Source organism: Ciconia boyciana, chromosome 9 (assembly GCF_034638445.1).
Source record: "Ciconia boyciana chromosome 9, ASM3463844v1, whole genome shotgun sequence".
In the NCBI taxonomy this organism is placed as follows: domain Eukaryota; kingdom Metazoa; phylum Chordata; class Aves; order Ciconiiformes; family Ciconiidae; genus Ciconia; species Ciconia boyciana.
In genome coordinates, this window is record NC_132942.1 from 250,986 (window position 1) to 270,388 (window position 19,403).

At 46.0% G+C, this 19,403-nt stretch overlaps 1 protein-coding gene across 1 annotated transcript; it reads left to right on the plus strand.

Annotated features, from left to right (window-relative positions):
• Positions 1-893: 893 nt before the first annotated feature.
• On the plus strand, positions 894-12,380 carry CDC23 (cell division cycle 23). The gene is made up of 16 exons (XM_072872992.1): positions 894-1,053; positions 1,121-1,193; positions 2,256-2,393; positions 2,658-2,700; positions 3,065-3,170; positions 3,267-3,399; positions 4,643-4,820; positions 4,914-5,011; positions 5,251-5,332; positions 5,963-6,116; positions 6,269-6,388; positions 6,736-6,811; positions 7,136-7,197; positions 8,170-8,248; positions 8,347-8,466; positions 9,334-12,380. The coding sequence occupies exons 1-16, from the start codon at positions 926-928 to the stop codon at positions 9,502-9,504; spliced, it is 1,761 nt and encodes a 586-aa protein (XP_072729093.1). The 5' UTR covers positions 894-925; the 3' UTR covers positions 9,505-12,380.
• The last annotated feature ends 7,023 nt before the right edge of the window (positions 12,381-19,403 follow it).

Here is a 19,403-nt window from a genome sequence, read left to right on the forward strand (position 1 = left end):
AGAGAAGGATCTAGCTCAGCATAAAGGCACAAAGCCCGAACAGTTAATAACGTTCAGATAGCTTGCAAAAAGCAGGTGCAAACTACTTAAGAACAAAGAGGCAACGCTCAGAAAAAGGGAAGGATGGCACTAAGATAAACAGTCCCACACGTCCAGAAAGCAAAGGAGCATTCAGAACCCGTATGTTTAGTCTTTCCCAAAGCATCTTGTTTTGCTGTAATTCCCCCTCCCTGCTCCAAAAGGAGATACTTCCCAGCAAGAACCCCGGCCCCCAGGAACCAGACTGAGAGCAGGGGACGAAGGAGCCCCAGGAGAGGCCGCTCCTCAGGCAGGGCCACGCGGGCAGGACCCCGGGGCCCGCTCCCCCTTCCTCAGGCCGTAACCCACGCTCGGGTGGCAGCACCGGGAGCCGCAGCACGGGCCACGAGAGCAACCCGGAGCCCCGGGGCTGCGCCGCAGGGCCCGGCAGGACAAGCCGGCCTCAGCCCCGAGAAAGGCCACGCCGTGCGGTGCGGCGAGCGAGGCGGCAGCCGTGGCACAGAACGGCCCCGGCACCACCAAGCGGCGGCGGCGCGTCAGGGCCTCGCGCACCCTGAGCGGGCGGATGCGCAGCCGGGGGCGCCGAGGCCTCCGCACCCCTTGGGCCGGGCCGGGCCGGGCCCCCGCTGCCGCCCCTCCGCGCAGCCCCAGGCCCCGGCCCCAGGCCCAGGCCCCGGCCCCGGCCCCGGCCCCGCGGGCAGCGCAGAGCGCTACGCGCCGAGAGCGCGTCCCCGCGACAGCTGGCCAATCAGGCGCCAAGGCTTCAGCGCGCCTCCTTTGATTGGGAGCGAGGCCTCTCGAGCTCACCCAAGGAGAAGGCTGCGTCTACAGAGCGGAGGGCGCTCAGTGCGCGGGGCTGTGATTGGCTGGGAGGCGCGCCGGCGGGATGGCGGCCGCGGCGGTGGCGGCGGGGCTGGGGGGCAGCGACTTCTCGGACCTGCGGGAGATCAAGAAGCAGCTGCTGAGCGTGGCGGAGCGCAGCCGCGAGCGCGGCCTGCAGCACAGCGGGAAGTGGTGAGCGCCGCGGGCGGGCGGGCCCCGGCCCGGCGGGCTCCGCGCTAACGGGTCTCTCTCCTCGCAGGGCCTCCGAGCTGGCCTTTGCTTTGGACCCGCTGCCGCTGAGCGAGCTGCCGCCGCCCCCTGCGCTCACGGAGGTACGGCCTGGGGGGAGGAGGCCTGGCCGAGCAGGCCTGGCCGAGCGCGGCTGCGACGACCTGCGGCGCCGCGGCCCGCTCGGGGCCCGCGGCCGCGCCGCTAACGGGCACCCGCGCGCGGGGTGGGGCGGGCCTGAGCCCGTTCCGTGCTCGTGGGCCTAGAAGCGGTTGTGAGCGAGAGGGAGGGTGCTGTAGTTGTTGCTGGCAGGGACCGCGGGCTGCTTTTTAGTCCGATCTACAACTATGAAGGAAAAAAGCGATAGCGGTCTTCCTAAAAACATACATGCCGGAGGCTGCGTGTGTGATGCGTGCGGGAGTGCCGGTCGCTTTGTAATGCGGTCGAGTTCCCTTTCAGTCTGTATTTCATGGGGCGGACGGAGCTGCATATGCTTTCCCCGATGAAAGCATTCTGTTTTACATGCTGCTGTGCCCTAGATGAGGTACTCTGTAAGCAAAATTTGAAATAATGCTACTTAATTTTAATTTTTCTTTGTCTTTACTAAGGCCAAAGTTTACTGTAATGCAAATTATGTTGTGCCACTAAACTTGTGCTCCTTAGGACACAAGAGAAACAAGTTGTATCTCCATCCCCACCTCCATAGGTGTACAGGAGGACTTTTAGGTACATGCCTGTTTTGTTAAACTACAGCACTGTAACATGTCATAAATGCATTTCAAGTTACCAAGGAAATGTGTGCGTTTGAGTTAGCGGGTTAATATTGCTTCATATGGAATTCCTGAGTAGGTTTCTTATTTGTGGTCATTCATACTCATTGAACAGCTAATTCATGCCTTCTGGCAGCTTGGCACAATTTGTTTTCTGGAATCTCACTGTTTATTTTCAATGCTTCTAACTAGTCTGTACTCATTATTTGAGAACTAGGAATCAGATCATGTGAGGGAATGGAGAGACTTTTCTAATGGTACTCAAACCATCTTTGAGCATGAATAAACTATGTTTTTAGCTTTCAGGGCAGTTTCAACAATATGTTTGTAACTAGGTGATTTTCCTAAAGCATGTAAGAGCTTCTGAGGTCTTAAAAGTCTTCTGTGTCCCTGCAGGAGGATGCTCGTGATCTGGATGCCTATACGTTAGCCAAGTCCTACTTTGATCTAAAGGAATATGACAGGGCTGCCTATTTTCTACGAGGCTGCAAGAGTCAGAAAGCTTACTTCTTGTATATGTACTCTAGATACCTGGTAAGATAGAAGGAAAAGTCACCTTTTAGCACTGAACTCCTCTGCTTCCCACCCCTCCCTGGCATACCTTATTTTTTGCCTATTCTGTTCCAAATGACCACCTAGAAATCCAAATTATATGTTTGGGGGGAAGGGAGCTAGGGGCGTTCTTTTTAGAACGGTGACGTTTGTGAAAACTCAGTTTGCATACTGCTGCTAGCATTGCAGCAAACATAAGGAATATGCTATTGTAATGTAATCTTGGTTTTCCTCTGTTTTCTGCAGTCAGGGGAAAAGAAGAAGGATGATGAGACAGTGGATAGTTTGGGTAAGTCTCTGGTGTCAAGGAACACAAGACAATATAATGAAGCTTCCAGTAATGCCTCTTCATGTAAATCATCTTGGTTTTATGGCTTTCCCCTCAATTTTTGGATAGTAGTGTGCTGTAACATGATTTCTTTCATTCTCTCTCAATTCATTGGCTTAATACAGGTTACAGATTTTCATCTGTTAGTTCTTCTGTTAAAGCAGGTGATCAGACTAAGTGATTTTCTTTTAAAAGAGAAAAATAATCACAGACTGGGAAGACTTCAGGTCATGTCAGTGATGATTCTGAATATACCCTAGACTTCGTAATTGCTGTGGTAAGAATCTTGATTGAAAGCTAGCTGTTTGACTTTCTCTTCATGCAGGACCTCTGGAAAAAGGACAGGTGAAGAATGAAGCTCTACGAGAATTGAGAGTTGAGCTCAGCAAGAAACACAAGGCACGGGAACTGGATGGATTTGGCCTTTATCTGTAAGTGTCTGCATGTATTTCTAATGTATTCATGTGTATTTGTGTGGATAGGCAGAGTTTTATGATTCTGATTAACTCGATAACTTTTCTTTACAGGTATGGTGTCGTGCTGCGGAAGCTGGACCTGGTGAAAGAAGCAATAGATGTGTTCGTTGAAGCTGCCCATGTCTTACCTTTGCACTGGGGAGCCTGGCTGGAACTTTGCAACTTGATTACAGATAAAGAGATGGTAAAACTTGAGAGATATCAAGATGTGGTAACAAATTCCAGAGTTTAACCTGATTCAATAACCAATGGTTCAGTTGCCACAAGATTGATGTCACCCAGTGCTTTATTCTGTGAGACTATCAGGCAAGGCAATCCAAGACTGTAAATTATGTTGTTAAAGCCTCTTTCTCTTCAATTGCTTGCCGTGCTGTAGCTTGAGAATCTTTATACAGGCAGGGCTAATTTATTATAATTCACCCACAGAGTGGTTTAAGAAATGGCTAATTCATGTGTTCTGAAGTAGTTGTCAGCAGGGTTATTGCCTTGTCACATGAAGGAGATCCTCCTAAGATACTTCTCATTTTCTTCTCTCCCCCCCCCCCCTTAATGTGGTTCTGGTTCCACAGTTATTGAGCATTTTTGGTGGCCTGAAGGGATATACAGAATCACTTGCTCCTAAAACTGAAACACTGATGTAGGTGTTCCCTTTGTCAAATACAAAGCTGCACGTATGAGATGAACTATGTCAAAGAATTGAACTCGGATATAAAACCAAAATAGATTATTTTTCTTTATCCATGGGATTTTATGAGACCGCTCCTGGAATTCTTCAGTCAGTTCTGGCTGGTGGAATATTTAAAAAAGTAGACGTGGCACAGAAGAGAGCTTTACTAATTTGTGGAAAAAGGGAAATGCATTTTTGATGAGATAATTTGGAGTCTGTTCGCTTAGCTCATCAAAAATAGTAATGTGATATTGATGTTCAAACATAGGAAGAAAGTACAGTCTTTCAAAGGACTTCTGAATTGAATGGAGAAATAAAGGCCAGTGGCTGAAGCAGAAGTCGGGTGCTGTCAGATTTGAAGACAATCATTCCTTCACTGATTGACCGAATGAAATGGCTTCAGTACTTTTGCAATTTCAGCAGTCGTGGGAATAGATTGGGAGTGACTAAATAGAATTACGTGGTCCATATTGTACTGCTCTTTAGACCTGATGTCTTAATGCGCCTTTCCTGTTTCAGTATTCTCAATTTATAGGCATTATTTAGTCTCTCCTGTGGAAGAACCTGATATTAATTCTTGGTCCTAATACTGCTCTTTTGTAGCTGGTGTTATGGTTTAAGAAAGCGATTGCAGGAAAGCCTCCTACCTCGAGACCATCTACTAAATCATGGGAGGGAAGATAATGGATTCTTTGCCACAGGTGGCTGTTAGAATACTACTGATTGTCATCTCTTCCTCCTCTTCTTTGGTTCTTGCTAGTTGAAGTTCCTGTCCTTGCCAGATACATGGATGAAAGAGTTCTTTCTTGCACACATTTATACAGAGCTGCAGCTGATAGAGGAGGCTCTGCAGAAGTATCAGAGTCTCATTGATGCAGGATTTTCCAAAAGCACTTACATCATCTCTCAGATTGCGGTTGCCTACCACAATATCCGAGGTCAGTGATGCTTACTAGCTAGTAGGAATGAGCCTCATAATGCAAACTTGGCATTTATAGTTCTTGTTCTCCCATCTGCTGTTCTTTCTTCAGATATTGACAAAGCTTTATCCATCTTTAACGAGCTAAGGAAACAAGATCCTTACAGGATAGAAAACATGGACACTTTCTCCAACTTGCTATATGTAAGGGTAAGCACTCTTTCTATTGCCTGTCCATAACGATGGTATTTATCAGAGGTATGTTAAACACTGGCAAAGCAGCTGGTGCTGTCTAGCCTCTCTGAATATAGGCTTTCAGCTTCTGCTTTGCAACTCCATTAAATAGATGCAATGTATGCATTGCTAACTGCCTGCATTTTTCTTTGAAACTGCTCCTTTCTTTGTAACGTGTTCCTTTTCTCATCACTTTCATCTCTTTGTTTCACTAGAGCATGAAGCCCGAGTTGAGCTACCTGGCTCACAATCTCTGTGAGATAGACAAGTATCGTGTTGAGACCTGCTGTGTAATTGGTGAGAGCCAGCTCTTTTACGTGTTCTTATTATGCTGTCTGCAGGCTGTGCAAGGAAATCTCAGAAACCCTTGTGAAAATGATAAGCCAGCAAGGCTATCAAAACCACTTGGTGAATGTGGTTTCAGGCAGCCTAAAAAGCAGGCCAAATGACAGAGTACCCTTTTCCCCCATTTCTCTCCAAAAGAGCTGCTCTAATACTATCAGTACAGAAGGGAGTTGAAGAAATCACTATGAAGGCCCATGTAGCTGATAATCCCTTTATTTGTAGTCTTGAAACTCCAATGGAAAGAATTGTGTGTCAGGACCAGGAAATGAATTTGTTAGATCATGACATACGTTTTAAGGCCAGGGGGTGGGATCTTAACTGATTGGTACAACCAGAAACAGATTAACCAGAACACTGGAGAACAGACTGCTATTAGGTCTCTTGAGATTTGAATCAGATGTGCCTTTAATAGGACTCTTTCTTTTTATAATTTAAGTTAGGAGGTAGTAGATAATACCTCTTCCAGCTGTTTTCTACTTCTCTGCTGGTTTGTTTGTTTGTTTGTTTGTGTGTGTGGGGTTTTATTTATTTATTTATTTATTTTTATTTTATTTTACTTAAATATTGTGACTTTTGCTTTAGGGAATTATTATAGCTTGCGTTCCCAGCATGAAAAAGCAGCACTCTATTTCCAGAGGGCCTTGAAACTGAATCCTCGTTACCTGGGAGCCTGGACACTCATGGGACATGAGTACATGGAAATGAAGAACACATCTGCAGCTATCCAGGCTTATAGGTATCACTCATGTACTGTACAAAATGATGTCTGAGTCTGCATACATAATGACTGAAGTACTATCTTCTATTATTTGTTAGTCTTCTACTGAATTCTGTCTTGGTTTTGATCCTGACTGCTTTCTGACTAGTTCATCTCCTTTTCTTCGACAGACATGCAATAGAGGTGAACAAAAGGGACTACAGAGCATGGTATGGCTTGGGGCAAACCTATGAAATCCTCAAAATGCCATTTTACTGTCTCTATTACTACCGACGGGCCCACCAGCTCAGGTAGAGTTGAGAACGGAGCCATGTTTATTGGTGTTCATTCTGATGTGGTTGCTACTAGCTAAGGAATTTACACGCAGGAACTAAGTTGGGGAAGAGAGAACTTCAGTGCTATGTGATTTGTGCAGTCTCACTATTCCAAATCCTTTTAGTTGTATTAGTTAACTATTAACAAAGGCTTTGTCAGTTAAATGCCGAGGAATGCTGGTGAGGAGTATAAGTGATGTCTTATGTAAGAGAGGATGACAGACACTGCCAGATGTAGATGTTGTGTGTTTTTTTTTTCCCCACCCCACGCTGAGATCAGCAGGTTGTCCATTAAACTACATTTAGGAATTGCTGTTTTACAGACCAAATGATTCTCGTATGCTGGTTGCTCTAGGAGAATGCTATGAGAAACTCAATCAATTGGTGGAAGCTAAAAAGGTAAGTGAGAACTGGGGTGTGGAGTAAGACATTGGGATGTCTCCCAGGACACTAGGTGGAGTCGTAGAAAAATTGTGTAGCTAGTGCTACTGGAAATGCATACAGTGTGTTGTTAGGAGCTTATTGAAACCATTTCTGTGGTGGTTACAGCTGGGGAGGTTGTGCTGCTGTGTAACTGGAGCTGCTGATAAATGGAGTCATCTCCAGATGATACATGCCCCTTTGCTGGAAAGCCATGTTGTTTTCTGTTTGTGACTTGCTTGCATGAGTCATGAGCTGGAGTTGTTTTTGTGGTGTGCTTGACTGACTTTCCTTCCTTGACAGTGCTACTGGAGAGCTTATGCTGTGGGAGATGTGGAGAAAATGGCACTGGTGAAACTAGCAAAGTGAGTATGTATTATCATCATACTCAATACTGACATCATACTCAATACTGACAATACTGTCAGTACTGTGTTACATGCAACTAGCACTTTGATACCTAACGATAAAATACTAAATGTAAAAGAAGTGGAACTGCTGTTAGGTAGTACTACTTTTTGCAGCTGTGTAATAACTGGTATCTTTAGGTCTGTAGTGACTGTAAATTCTGCTGTCCAGCTTTAGCTTTAAGTTTCCCTCAGGATAACTAGAGGGAATCATAGCATAATGTGGGTTGCAAGGGACCTCTGAATCCTGAGGTGATTTGAGCAGGCAGTGCTAGCAATTGTATTTGTTGTATTGATGATGTACTTGATGTGAGATTGATGTGAGATGATGTACAAAATTGTAGATTGATTGGGGGGGGAGGGTTGGGGTTTTTGGTTTGGTGTTGGTTTTTGTTTTTTAATTCCTTCCTCCCCTCCCTCCCCCCCCCCCCAAATATGGTGGTGACATTGGGAAAGGGTCTAATGTGAAATAAATGTGGCATCAGCACTAATTTTTGGTGGGATAAAGTAATATAAAGTGGAAAAAGTGAAGGGGAAGGAAAAGGGCAAGTGAAAGGTGAAGCTGCTATACAAAGACTTTTGGGATGTGGCGGGGGAAGAAGGAGCACTGGAGGAAATAGCCAGTAAATAGGATGGCAAAGGTCTGTTGAAAGCTTTAAAATGTAACGGAATAAGCAAAGGTCCCTGCTTTCGTTGTCACTGCTTCTAGCAGTTACTGTTATCTGACTGGCTCCCTTCCTGGTAATATAACTGTTCTCAAGCTGGATGATCTCTTTCCATGAGGGGCAGTACATGGTGCATGTCTTGCAAATTCTGAAGGAAAAGACCTGGCTTTCATCCAGGTCACGTTGAGTAGGTAGTTTCTCATAGACCAAGAAGGTCTTCGACAGTGCAGTCCTGTTCCAGTGGCCCATTTTTCTCCTTTTCTAGGCTGCACGAACAGCTGAATGAATCTGAACAGGCAGCTCAGTGCTATATCAAATACATCCAGGATATCTATTCCTGTGGGGTAAGATGATATCTTGGGAATAAAAGGAGAAGTAAGCATGGTGTAGCACTACCTTGGGAGGCACTCAAAGATGATTGTTTTTACCCCCTTCACTGTAGGAGATAGTGGAGCACCTGGAGGTCAGCACTGCCTTCCGTTACCTGGCCCAATACTACTTCAAGTGTAAGCTCTGGGATGAAGCCTCAGCATGTGCTCAGAAATGCTGTGCATTCAATGATGTGAGTAGTTGCGCAGTCTTTGGTGTTTCTTTCTTAGGAGATCCATGACCTTGATCTTGGCTCCCCTCAGAGTAGAAGGAATCCTTTATTGAAGGAATGAGGGCTGCCTGCCATGCAGGTCACATCCTGAGTGGTGGTGGTGTATACCTGATCACTAATGCTGCTTATGATTGACTAAAATAATGGAATATGGTGTAGATAGCAAAACTGAACCATGTATCATTGGTGTTCACTAAATAAAAGAATTTGAGGCTCCACATGGCAGTCTTAAGACTGCTGAAAATCTTTGTGGCGAGGAGGTGGTTAAATGGTCACAGACTCCTACACACTGCGTAGTGATGATACTTGCATAACTTCTTTTTTTCTCATCTTCTGTGTGTAGACAGCACAGAGGATATACTAGCACGTGGTTTTGTATGTGACTCCATATTCTGAGATGAGTGGGCAATTTTGGATTCTTAACTTCAGCCTAGAGGTAGACCCTAGCCATTAGTGTAGGGTGTTTGGCCTATCCTTAACAAAGCTGTCTGGTACTCTGGAGAACCTGAATTCAGCTTGTTTGAATTCTCCAATCTACTTTTTGCTGGAGTGTTTAGACATCTTCAGTGGTTGATGGTAACACTGTCTGAAATACCCAAGTAACATGCAAATCAGGTGAGTAAAAGGAGGAAAGACTGGGGGAAAAAAAGGTGACGTACCTTAACATTTTTAAGTAGCAGAAGAAAAAAGAAATGAGGATGTGTTTTTATAGCTTGCAGCCTTACAGAATGACTAACTACTATAACTTACACTGCTTACATACTGAATTTGACCCAGAAACCACCCATTCATAGGTGTATTGTTTTGTTTTTTACAAATTGTTTTCAGACTAGAGAAGAAGGAAAGGCCCTGCTGCGGCAGATCTTACAGCTTCGCAATCAAGGAGAAACCTCATCCACAGATATTGCTGCTCCCTTTTTCCTCCCTGCGTCATTGTCAGCCAACAACACTCCCACACGTCGTGTCTCCCCACTCAATCTGTCTTCTGTAACACCATGAACAATGCTGATACTTCTAACCTGTGCATTGAATATGACATTGCAGATGGGGCTTGCAATCACTTATTTCTTTCCAGTGAAATTTCTAGATCCGTTATTGCCTTCACGTGAAGTGTAGGAGTTATTGGAGCCCACAGCTGAAGACAGATGTGCCCCAACAGGCAAAGGTGCAGCCTATGTGAAAGTGCCTATGCTGAGGTGTGAGAACCTGCTGTACTTCTCACCGAGTCATTCCAGTCAGAGGGCAGATATGTTCCAATACAAAGGACTACTCCTAACTGAGGGATTAGGAAGAGCTTGTCTGCTTGAGTTAAAATATATTTGAAGTTTGATTCTGCCCTGTAACCTCTGGTCTTTACTGAACTTCCTTGGATGACCTCTTAGTGGTGTCATTGCTGTCTACATCAGAAACTGTTAACCTGCCTGGCTACTTAAGGACTTTTGCTTGTCTTGAACTACACAGAAGATGTTCCGCTAAAGCAGTAGATACAGGCACTTAGATATAGGTGCCACATCTGTGTTGAAGGACTGAGAAATGTCAGAGGAATTCCAAGTAGCCACAGGTGACAGCTGTTTGCTGTTCTGTCTGTGGATCTGACAGATACTTTGGCTTTCAGTAGAAAAACAGCCAGTGGGATAGCACAATTAAAAAACTAATGGTTAAGTTACTGTCCTTGGGCTTCTTTATGGTGCAGCTTTCATGTGTACTGTAGCAAATGAAATTGGATGAACAGTAATGGATCATTTTGTTAAGGATTCGCACATCTTCTGTACAGTATGGTGCAGGGGATTCATAGAATCATAGAATGGTTTGGGTTGGAAGGGGCCTTAAAGATCATCTAGTCCAACCCCCCTGCCATGGGCAGGGACGCCTTCCACCAGACCAGGTTGCTCAAAGCCCCATCCAGCCTGGCCTTGAGCACTTCCAGGGATGGGGCATCCACAACTTCTCTGGGCAACCTGTTCCAGTGCCTCACCACCCTCACAGTGAAGAAGTTCTTCCTTATGTCTAATCTAAATCTACCCTCTTCAGTTTAAAGCCATTACCCCTCGTCCTATCGCTACACTCCCTGATAAGGAGTCCTTCCCCATCTTTTCTGTAGGTCCCCTTCAGGTACTGGCAGGCTGCTGTATGGTCTCCCCAGAGCCTTCTCTTCTCCAGGCTAAACAACCCCAACTCGCTCAGCCTGTCTTCATAGGAGAGGTGCTCCAGCCCTCTGATCATCTTGGTGGCCCTCTTCTGGACTCACTCCAACAGGTCCATGTCCTTCTTATGCTAGGGGCCCCAGAGCTGGACACGGTACTCCAGGTGGGGTCTCAGGAGAGCAGAGTAGAGGGGGAGAATCGCCTCCCTTGACCTGCTGGTCATGCTTCTTTTGATGCAGCCCAGGAGACAGTTGGCTTTCTGGGCTGCAAGCGCACATTGCCGGGTCACGTTGAGCTTCTCATCAACCAACACTCCCAAGTCCTTCTCCTCGGGGCTGCTCTCAATCCACTCATCGCCCAGCCTGTGTTTGTGCTTGGGATTGCCCTGACCCAGGTGCAGGACCTTGCACTTGGCCTTGTTGAACCTCATGAGGTTTGCACGGGCCCATCTCTCAAGCCTGTCAAGGTCCTTCTGGATGGCATCCCTTCCCTCCAGCGTGTCAACCGCACCACTCTGCTTAGTGTCATCCGCAAACTTGCTGAGGGTGCACCCAATCCCACTGTCTGTGTCGCCGACAAAGATGTTAAACGGCGCCAGTCCCAATACCGACCCCCGAGGAATGCCACTCATCACTGGTCTCCACTTGGACATCGAGCCATTGACCGCAACTCTTTGAGCGCGACCATCCAGCCAATTCCTGATCCGCTGAGTGGTCCATCTGTCAAATCCACGTCTCTCCAATTTAGAGACAAGGATGTTGTGCGGGACAGTGTCAAATGCTTTGCACAACTCCAGGTAGGTGACGTCAGTTGCTCTTCCCTTACCCCCAATGCTGTAACCCCGTCGTAGAAGGCCACCAAGTTCGTCAGGCACAATTTTCCCTTAGTGAAGCCATGTTGGCTGTCACCGGTCACCTCCTTATTTTCCATGTGCCTTAGCGTAGTTTCCAGGAGGCTGTGCTCCATGATCTTGCTGGGCACAGAGGTGAGACTGACCGGCCTATAGTTCCCCGGGTCTTCCTCTTTTTCCTTTCTAAAAATGTGGGTTATGTTTCCCCTTTCCCAGTCACCGGGAACTTCGCCGGTCTGCCACGACTTCTCAAATATGGTTGATAGTGGCTTAGCAACTTCATCTGCCAGTTCCCTCAGGACCCGCGGATGCATCTCTTCAGGTCCTATGGAGTTGTGCACCTTCAGGTTCCTTAGATGGTCTCGAACCTGATCTGCTCCTACAGTGGGCGGTTCTTCATTCTCCCAGGCCTTGTCTTTGGATTCTGTGAATTGGGTGGCTTGGCTTCAGCGCTTGCTGGAGAAGATCAAGGCAAAAAAATTGTTGAGGACGTCAGCCTTCTCTATGTCAGCTGTTGCCAGGTTGTACAGTTTCTTTCATCTTCGTTTGTTGTCCTATGTACCTGAAGAATCCCTTCTTGTTATTTTTTACATCTCTAACCAAGTTCAGCTCCAGCTTTGCCTTGGCTTTCCTGATCCTATCCCTGCACTCCCAGTCCATATCCCTATAATCTCCTCAGGATGTGCATCCCTGCCTCTGCTGCCTATGCATTGTGTCCTCTAATTCCCAAGATTTTTAATTGAGACTTAAAAAAAATTATTGGTAGTCAACGTTTGTGAGGCCTTTTCTGTTTATCACTCATATAAACATTTTCCCATATTTCCACCAGTTAGAATTCTTTGATAAATCATGCTTCCCTTGTCCCATTAAAGACCTTGATTTTGGTAGTTAAGTCTTTCGATACTTTGTCTTCACTAAGTATATTTGGGCTGCTTCTTCCAGCTGGCCTTTTGCCACCTCTACCTGCAAGTAAGAGCACTTACTTGCAGCCTCTAGTAAGAGGGGCAAAACTGCATAGTGTCTATAATGACTGAATTATCCAGTTAGCCGACCAGTTAGCTGATGAGAGGGTATCAGGGAGCAGCAAGCGCTTGCTGCTGTGCAAAGGGTGACAACAATTTTACAAATTTTACAATTTTACAAATCCTCAGGCTTGCATGGAAGAATTATGGGAGTGCTTGCAAAATACCTCAAGATCCAGTTTTGCTGCTTAAACCCATCTGCTGTAGAAATGCTGGTTCAATAGGTGCTAAGGAGCATAAAACAAGGAAAATGGGGTCCCTCTGCTATACACACACAATGCAAATGCATTGTACAGAGGGACAAGTGCTGTGATGGTACTGCCTTGCCTTGCCTGCAGGTTTCCTGGTGTGCCCACCTGTATGGTTGGTCTCAGAAAGCACAGGGAGCCTTGAATAAATGGGAAAGGGCTTTTAAAATGCTTTTTCCTTGATTAAAATCATGCCACAGCCATAGGGATAAGGCTGTAATAAATTTACAGGGGTGAATAAGGACACTAATTCCGACACAAAGGCATAGTTATCTTTTTGCCTCTACTGTTGCAGTTTTAATTGCAATACTGACACCAGTGATATGTCAACTAGTGCTTCCTGCCCTCTCCCCCCCAGATAAGGTGTCACTGTCACCGTCTTACAAGAGAAGGGCATGGCCAGGGCACACTACACCGCAGTCACCGTGGTAGCCTGGGTTCTCCGCAGTCCCTCTACAGTCCCTTCTCACCCAGGGGATGCTCCCTCTAGTGTGGGAGGATGGTGGGTAGCGCTGGTGCAAGAGGGGCCGCACTAGGCAGCACCTGTGCACATAGTTCAGCACATGCAGCCTTCAACCACCTCGTCAGCTTCCTTCAAACATACTATTGCATGGTCCTCTGCTCACCGCTGTAGTAACAGAGAACTTTCAGTACTCAGCAGCCTCAGAAGTAATGTGCCTACGAGCTCTCTGCCAGCAGCAAGGCTGACAGGGGCTAGGAGTTCTCCCAAGAGGCAGGTTGGGTAACGAGAGGTGGACAAATAGCCCAGCGCACTCCTTCCTCTGGCCCGTGTTAGCAGATGTGCACAGGAGTCCTGGTGTAATAAATTGGGGATCTTCCCTCCCCCCTGAGAAACATCACAGTATTCCCAAAGAAGGAATGTTAATGGTGCTCCTCCACGCTCCCCTGCTGGTTTATGCTGTTAGCAAAATAGTTTGTTTTCCACTATGCTGGCATTTACCACAGCACAGGTAATTTTTTTTTTCCTCATTATTTCTGGTTAGTTCCAAAGAAAATCCAGCATGTCTTTATTAAGATGTAAATATCAGTGTTCATTTACCACACGAGGCTCAGCACCAGAAGAATCGTAAAAATACCTCAAATTGATGTGGGTTTTTCCCTCTGTTATTTTTAAAGATGAAAAGGAAATAAATATATAGGAGCCCCAGTAACACACACCATATTACACCAAATGCCTGAGCTGAATAAACAGAGGTCTTATACAGTCCCATAACAAGACAGGAGTCACAGTTAACATACCGTATAGCTGGACTCTAGCCATACATATTTAAGATAAGGTTTAGACAGGCCACAAGCTAGATTCCAGTTACACTATGACATTTTTTGACCCACTTACACAGCTGAGTAAATTATTGTGACGGAAAAAATCAGTTAGCAAAATCATTCAGGCAGGGCAGACGGACAGTGCAGATGGATAGGGAAAGACTCGCAGTGAGGAGAAGAGGAAAGTCTGTGAACCACTCCAAGCAATCATATTTGCAAGTAACAGGCCAACTGCCTGGAATAAACAGGATAACTGAGGGAAGTCGCTATCTCAAGATAAAGGAAAAGGCAAGAGGTTTCTTGGATGAAATTGCAATAGATCAGACAAGCAATAATCTAAGAACTAGAATCTAATTTGAAATAAGCTGAAGAGTAGAAAACATGAAAAATGCTGAAATCGAGCACCCACTAATTCCCTTTGAGAACAACTACTAAACAGCAGCAGTCAAATGAAAAAGGAGCAGAGGCTGTTTCAGACAGATGTACGTTTGATTTTGCACAACAGGCATGCCCAACTCCGAGACCCTCATGGGCTATTGATTAGGCTGGTTTCTGATTTATGGGGGTGATTAACAATTAAGAGCTTTAGTTGGGGAGAATGGGAATTCACATTGCCCCAAAATGGTTATTGACAAGAGCCTCAGTTAGTGTACTGGAAGGGCCCTGGAGGGGACCTCCAGAATCACTGCACAAATGCAGCTTGTATCATATACCTGACATAAAGAAGAAACAGAGATTTTAGAACTGCTTTTTATTCAAACAGTGCAATTGGTAATTCCTGCGATTTACTGTGTTCAATAAGCAAAGAATTCTGAACAAGAGAAAGGCATTTTAGAGATTATTTTCTCAAGAAAAATAGTTTAACTCTGGATTTAGCAAATGGTTGTATTTGACAGCAGCCTGGATGTACAGGAGAGAAACAGATTATTCCAGCAATACACTTCTGTTGCAGGTATCTAAGCACCACTGAAGCAACATTTGGAGGGTAGAGACAGGCAGATTCCAAACTGAAATGTTGAGCAAAGATAAATCAGAAGATGGACAAATTCACATTCTCATCACTAGAACATGTCCATGTCTACAACCAGAAAGACAGTAAGTACCCAGAAGTAGCAAAAAAGGGGCACTGGCTCACAACCAAGAATATTAAAATGTAGGAAAAAGTGCCTAAGTAACAGTCAAGCTGTGGTTACTATGGTACTCAAGCAGAAGAGAACAGGGGAGTTGTCAACATAACATTCAAAAGTTCTGACAGCTGAAAGATCCTGCCCCAGCTCCTGCATGTCCCAAGGTCATTCCCTGTTCTGTTCCTTCATTGCGGATTGTCTCCTCACAGGGTAATAATCTGAGATTATAATAATCTGAGGGTAATGGCTGAGAAACAAGAACACTTTAGCAATGGTGGACTAACAGCTGAATGGTAGCAAAAAATATTAACTGATCATTGGCTACATAACACTAATAAAATAAATGTCAGAGATAGCTATCCATCTACACCACAACTTCAAAACAGTAGAAGATTTGGAAAGCTCCTACCCTGCAAAGAACGGAATGCAGAAAATCACGTAACATACCAAGGTATCAGTGAAACCCCATGTAGATAGCCCAGGAAATGGCAAGGGCCAGTTGTAATTCTGGAAACAGCAAGTCCTGCAGTGTATCAGGTAGAAATACTAAAACAAAGACTAAAACAATCTTGGAATAAGCAGTTCCACTAATAGCAGTTAAAGCTTTGGAAAAGTGTTCCAAAAATGTAACAACCGAATGGGTCTTTTTGGTTTGTTTTACAGGGTGATCCTCCAAAGGATGATAGCTTGAAGAGTAGCAGCTAGACCTATTAATAGTATCGTTGATTTCAGTAATGTCCTTTCAAGCAGCTGTGTTAAGTACAGAAAGACTCTAGGAGAGATTAATAAGGAACAGTGGAGTACTATGACTGAACCAGGACAAAAATAGACTGAACCAGGATAGAAGGAAGACTGTGTCAGTCAGCACTGGAGTACACATATCTGTCTAGAAATCCATTTGTTTCCAAAGTTTAACCCCATGATGCACAATTTTAATTGGCAAATGTGACTGATGTAAAAATCAGCATCTCCTTTAAAGAGATCTGTCAATATAGTAACAAAATAGAACATTTTAGATTTTTTCCCCACACAAACTCTCACAAAGTATTAAGAAGCCAATGTTAATAGTTCTCTATAAGACTGATTGTTCCTAGAAAACATTAAGAGTTTGAAAGTTTTTCTTCAATGCCTCAGGTATTGGAATGCTCTCATAGGTGTAATGATTATTTATCCTAAATATAAAGCTTATTTGTTTTACCAGAAGGGAAAGACAGAACTAATAGATTTGTTTTGCTGCATAAATTGTTTAATTTACATTGTAAGAACTTGGTGTTTATGTGACATAAGAATCGATCATCAATTGTCATTACTAACTACTGATTTGTATAGGTCACTGATGTTTGTAACAAGATGTGACACGTTATTTATATATTAGAAGATACTAGAAAGCTAGTAGACTGGCTTGTAATTTTAAATATACTGATAAGCCACATTAAAAAAAAAAGGAGGAGGTCCCATTACAGCTTCAGTTTTAAGACAGTAGGTAACCTCTATTTATGTGTAGTTTTCTCCTTATTCTTAACAAACCATGCCCACCTTGTGCAACGGATGTCATTACCAACAGGGATTGTTACATTTCCAGAGCTGGCATAACATAGCAGACATGTCAACTGGCACACTTTCATCAAACGCAAGTTTCTGAACTTGGCATCAAGTGCCATTATCTAAGCTAGGGGTAGGGGAGATGTGGTGGATGGCTCCTATGATTGGAGTGTTGGAATAGAAGGATACAGGCTCTTTAGGAAGGACGGGCAGGGGAGACAAGGAGAGGGTGTCGCCCTCTATGTCAATAACTAGCCGGAGTGCATGCAGCTCTGCCTGGGGATGGGTGAGGATCCGACCGAGAGCTTATGGGACAGGATTAAAGGGGGGGCAGGGACAGGTAACTTTATAGTGGGGGGTCTGCTACAGGCCACCTGACCAGGAAGACCGAGCAGATGAGGCCCTCTATAGACAGATAGGAGCAGCCTCACGTTCACAAGCCCTGGTCCTCATGGGGGATTTCAGCCACCCTGATATCTGTTGGAGGGACAACACAGCAGGGCATAAGCAATCCAGGAGGTTCCTGGAATGCGTTGATGATAACTTCCTTCTCCAAGTGATAGAGGAACTGACGAGGAGAGGTGCTATGCTGGACCTTGTTCTCACCAACAAGGAGGGGCTGGTGGGGAATGTGAAGCTCAAGGGCAGCCTTGGCTGCAGTGACGATGAAATGGTGGAGTTCAAGATCCTTAGTGCGGCAAGGAGGGCGCACAGCAAACTCATTACCCTGGACTTCAGGAGAGCAGACTTCGGCCTCTTCAGGGATCTGCTTGGTAGAGTACCATGGGATAAAGCCCTAGAGGGAAGAGGGGCCCAAGAAAGCTGGTTAATATTCAAGGATCACCTCCTCCAAGCTCAGGAGCGATGCATCCCAGCAAAGAGGAAGTCAGGCAAAAACGCCAGGAGGCCTGCATGGATGAACAAGGAGCTCCTGGACAAACTCAAACACAAAAAGGAAATGTACAGAGGGTGGAAGCAAGGACAGGTAGCCTGGGAGGAATACAGAGAAATTGTCTGAGCAGCCAGGGATCAGGTTAGGAAAGCTAAAGCCCTGATAGAATTAAATCCAGCCAGGGATGTCAAGGGGAACAAGAAAAGCTTGTATAGGTATGTCAGTGATAAAAGGAAGACTATGGAAAATGTGGGCCCTCTCTGGAAGGAAACGGAAGACCTGGTTATTCAGGATATGGAGAAGGCTGAGGTACTCAACAACTTTTTGCCTTGATCTTCTCCAGCAAGTGCTGAAGCCAAGCCACCCAATTCACAGAATCCAAAGACAAGGCCTGGGAGAATGAAGAACCGCCCACTGTAGGAGCAGATCAGGTTCGAGACCATCTAAGGAACCTGAAGGTGCACAACTCCATAGGACCTGAAGAGATGCATCCGCGGGTCCTGAGGGAACTGGCAGATGAAGTTGCTAAGCCACTATCAACCATATTTGAGAAGTCGTGGCAGACCGGCGAAGTTCCCGGTGACTGGGAAAGGGGAAACATAACCCACATTTTTAGAAAGGAAAAAGAGGAAGACCCGGGGAACTATAGGCCGGTCAGTCTCACCTCTGTGCCCAGCAAGATCATGGAGCACAGCCTCCTGGAAACTACGCTAAGGCACATGGAAAATAAGGAGGTGACCGGTGACAGCCAACATGGCTTCACTAAGGGAAAATTGTGCCTGACGAACTTGGTGGCCTTCTACGACGGGGTTACAGCATTGGGGGTAAGGGAAGAGCAACTGACGTCACCTACCTGGAGTTGTGCAAAGCATTTGACACTGTCCCGCACAACATCCTTGTCTCTAAATTGGAGAGACGTGGATTTGACAGATGGACCACTCAGCGGATCAGGAATTGGCTGGATGGTCGCGCTCAAAGAGTTGCGGTCAATGGCTCGATGTCCAAGTGGAGACCAGTGATGAGTGGCATTCCTCGGGGGTCGGTATTGGGACTGGCGCCGTTTAACATCTTTGTCGGCGACACAGACAGTGGGATTGGGTGCACCCTCAGCAAGTTTGCGGATGACACTAAGCAGAGTGGTGCGGTTGACACGCTGGAGGGAAGGGATGCCATCCAGAAGGACCTTGACAGGCTTGAGAGATGGGCCCGTGCAAACCTCATGAGGTTCAACAAGGCCAAGTGCAAGGTCCTGCACCTGGGTCAGGGCAATCCCAAGCACAAACACAGGCTGGGCGATGAGTGGATTGAGAGCAGCCCCGAGGAGAAGGACTTGGGAGTGTTGGTTGATGAGAAGCTCAACGTGACCCGGCAATGTGCGCTTGCAGCCCAGAAAGCCAACTGTCTCCTGGGCTGCATCAAAAGAAGCATGACCAGCAGGTCAAGGGAGGCGATTCTCCCCCTCTACTCCGCTCTCCTGAGACCCCACCTGGAGTACCGTGTCCAGCTCTGGGGCCCCTAGCATAAGAAGGACATGGACCTGTTGGAGTGAGTCCAGAAGAGGGCCACCAAGATGATCAGAGGGCTGGAGCACCTCTCCTATGAAGACAGGCTGAGCGAGTTGGGGTTGTTTAGCCTGGAGAAGAGAAGGCTCTGGGGAGACCATACAGCAGCCTGCCAGTACCTGAAGGGGCCTACAGAAAAGATGGGGAAGGACTCCTTATCAGGGAGTGTAGCGATAGGACGAGGGGTAATGGCTTTAAACTGAAGAGGGTAGATTTAGATTAGACAT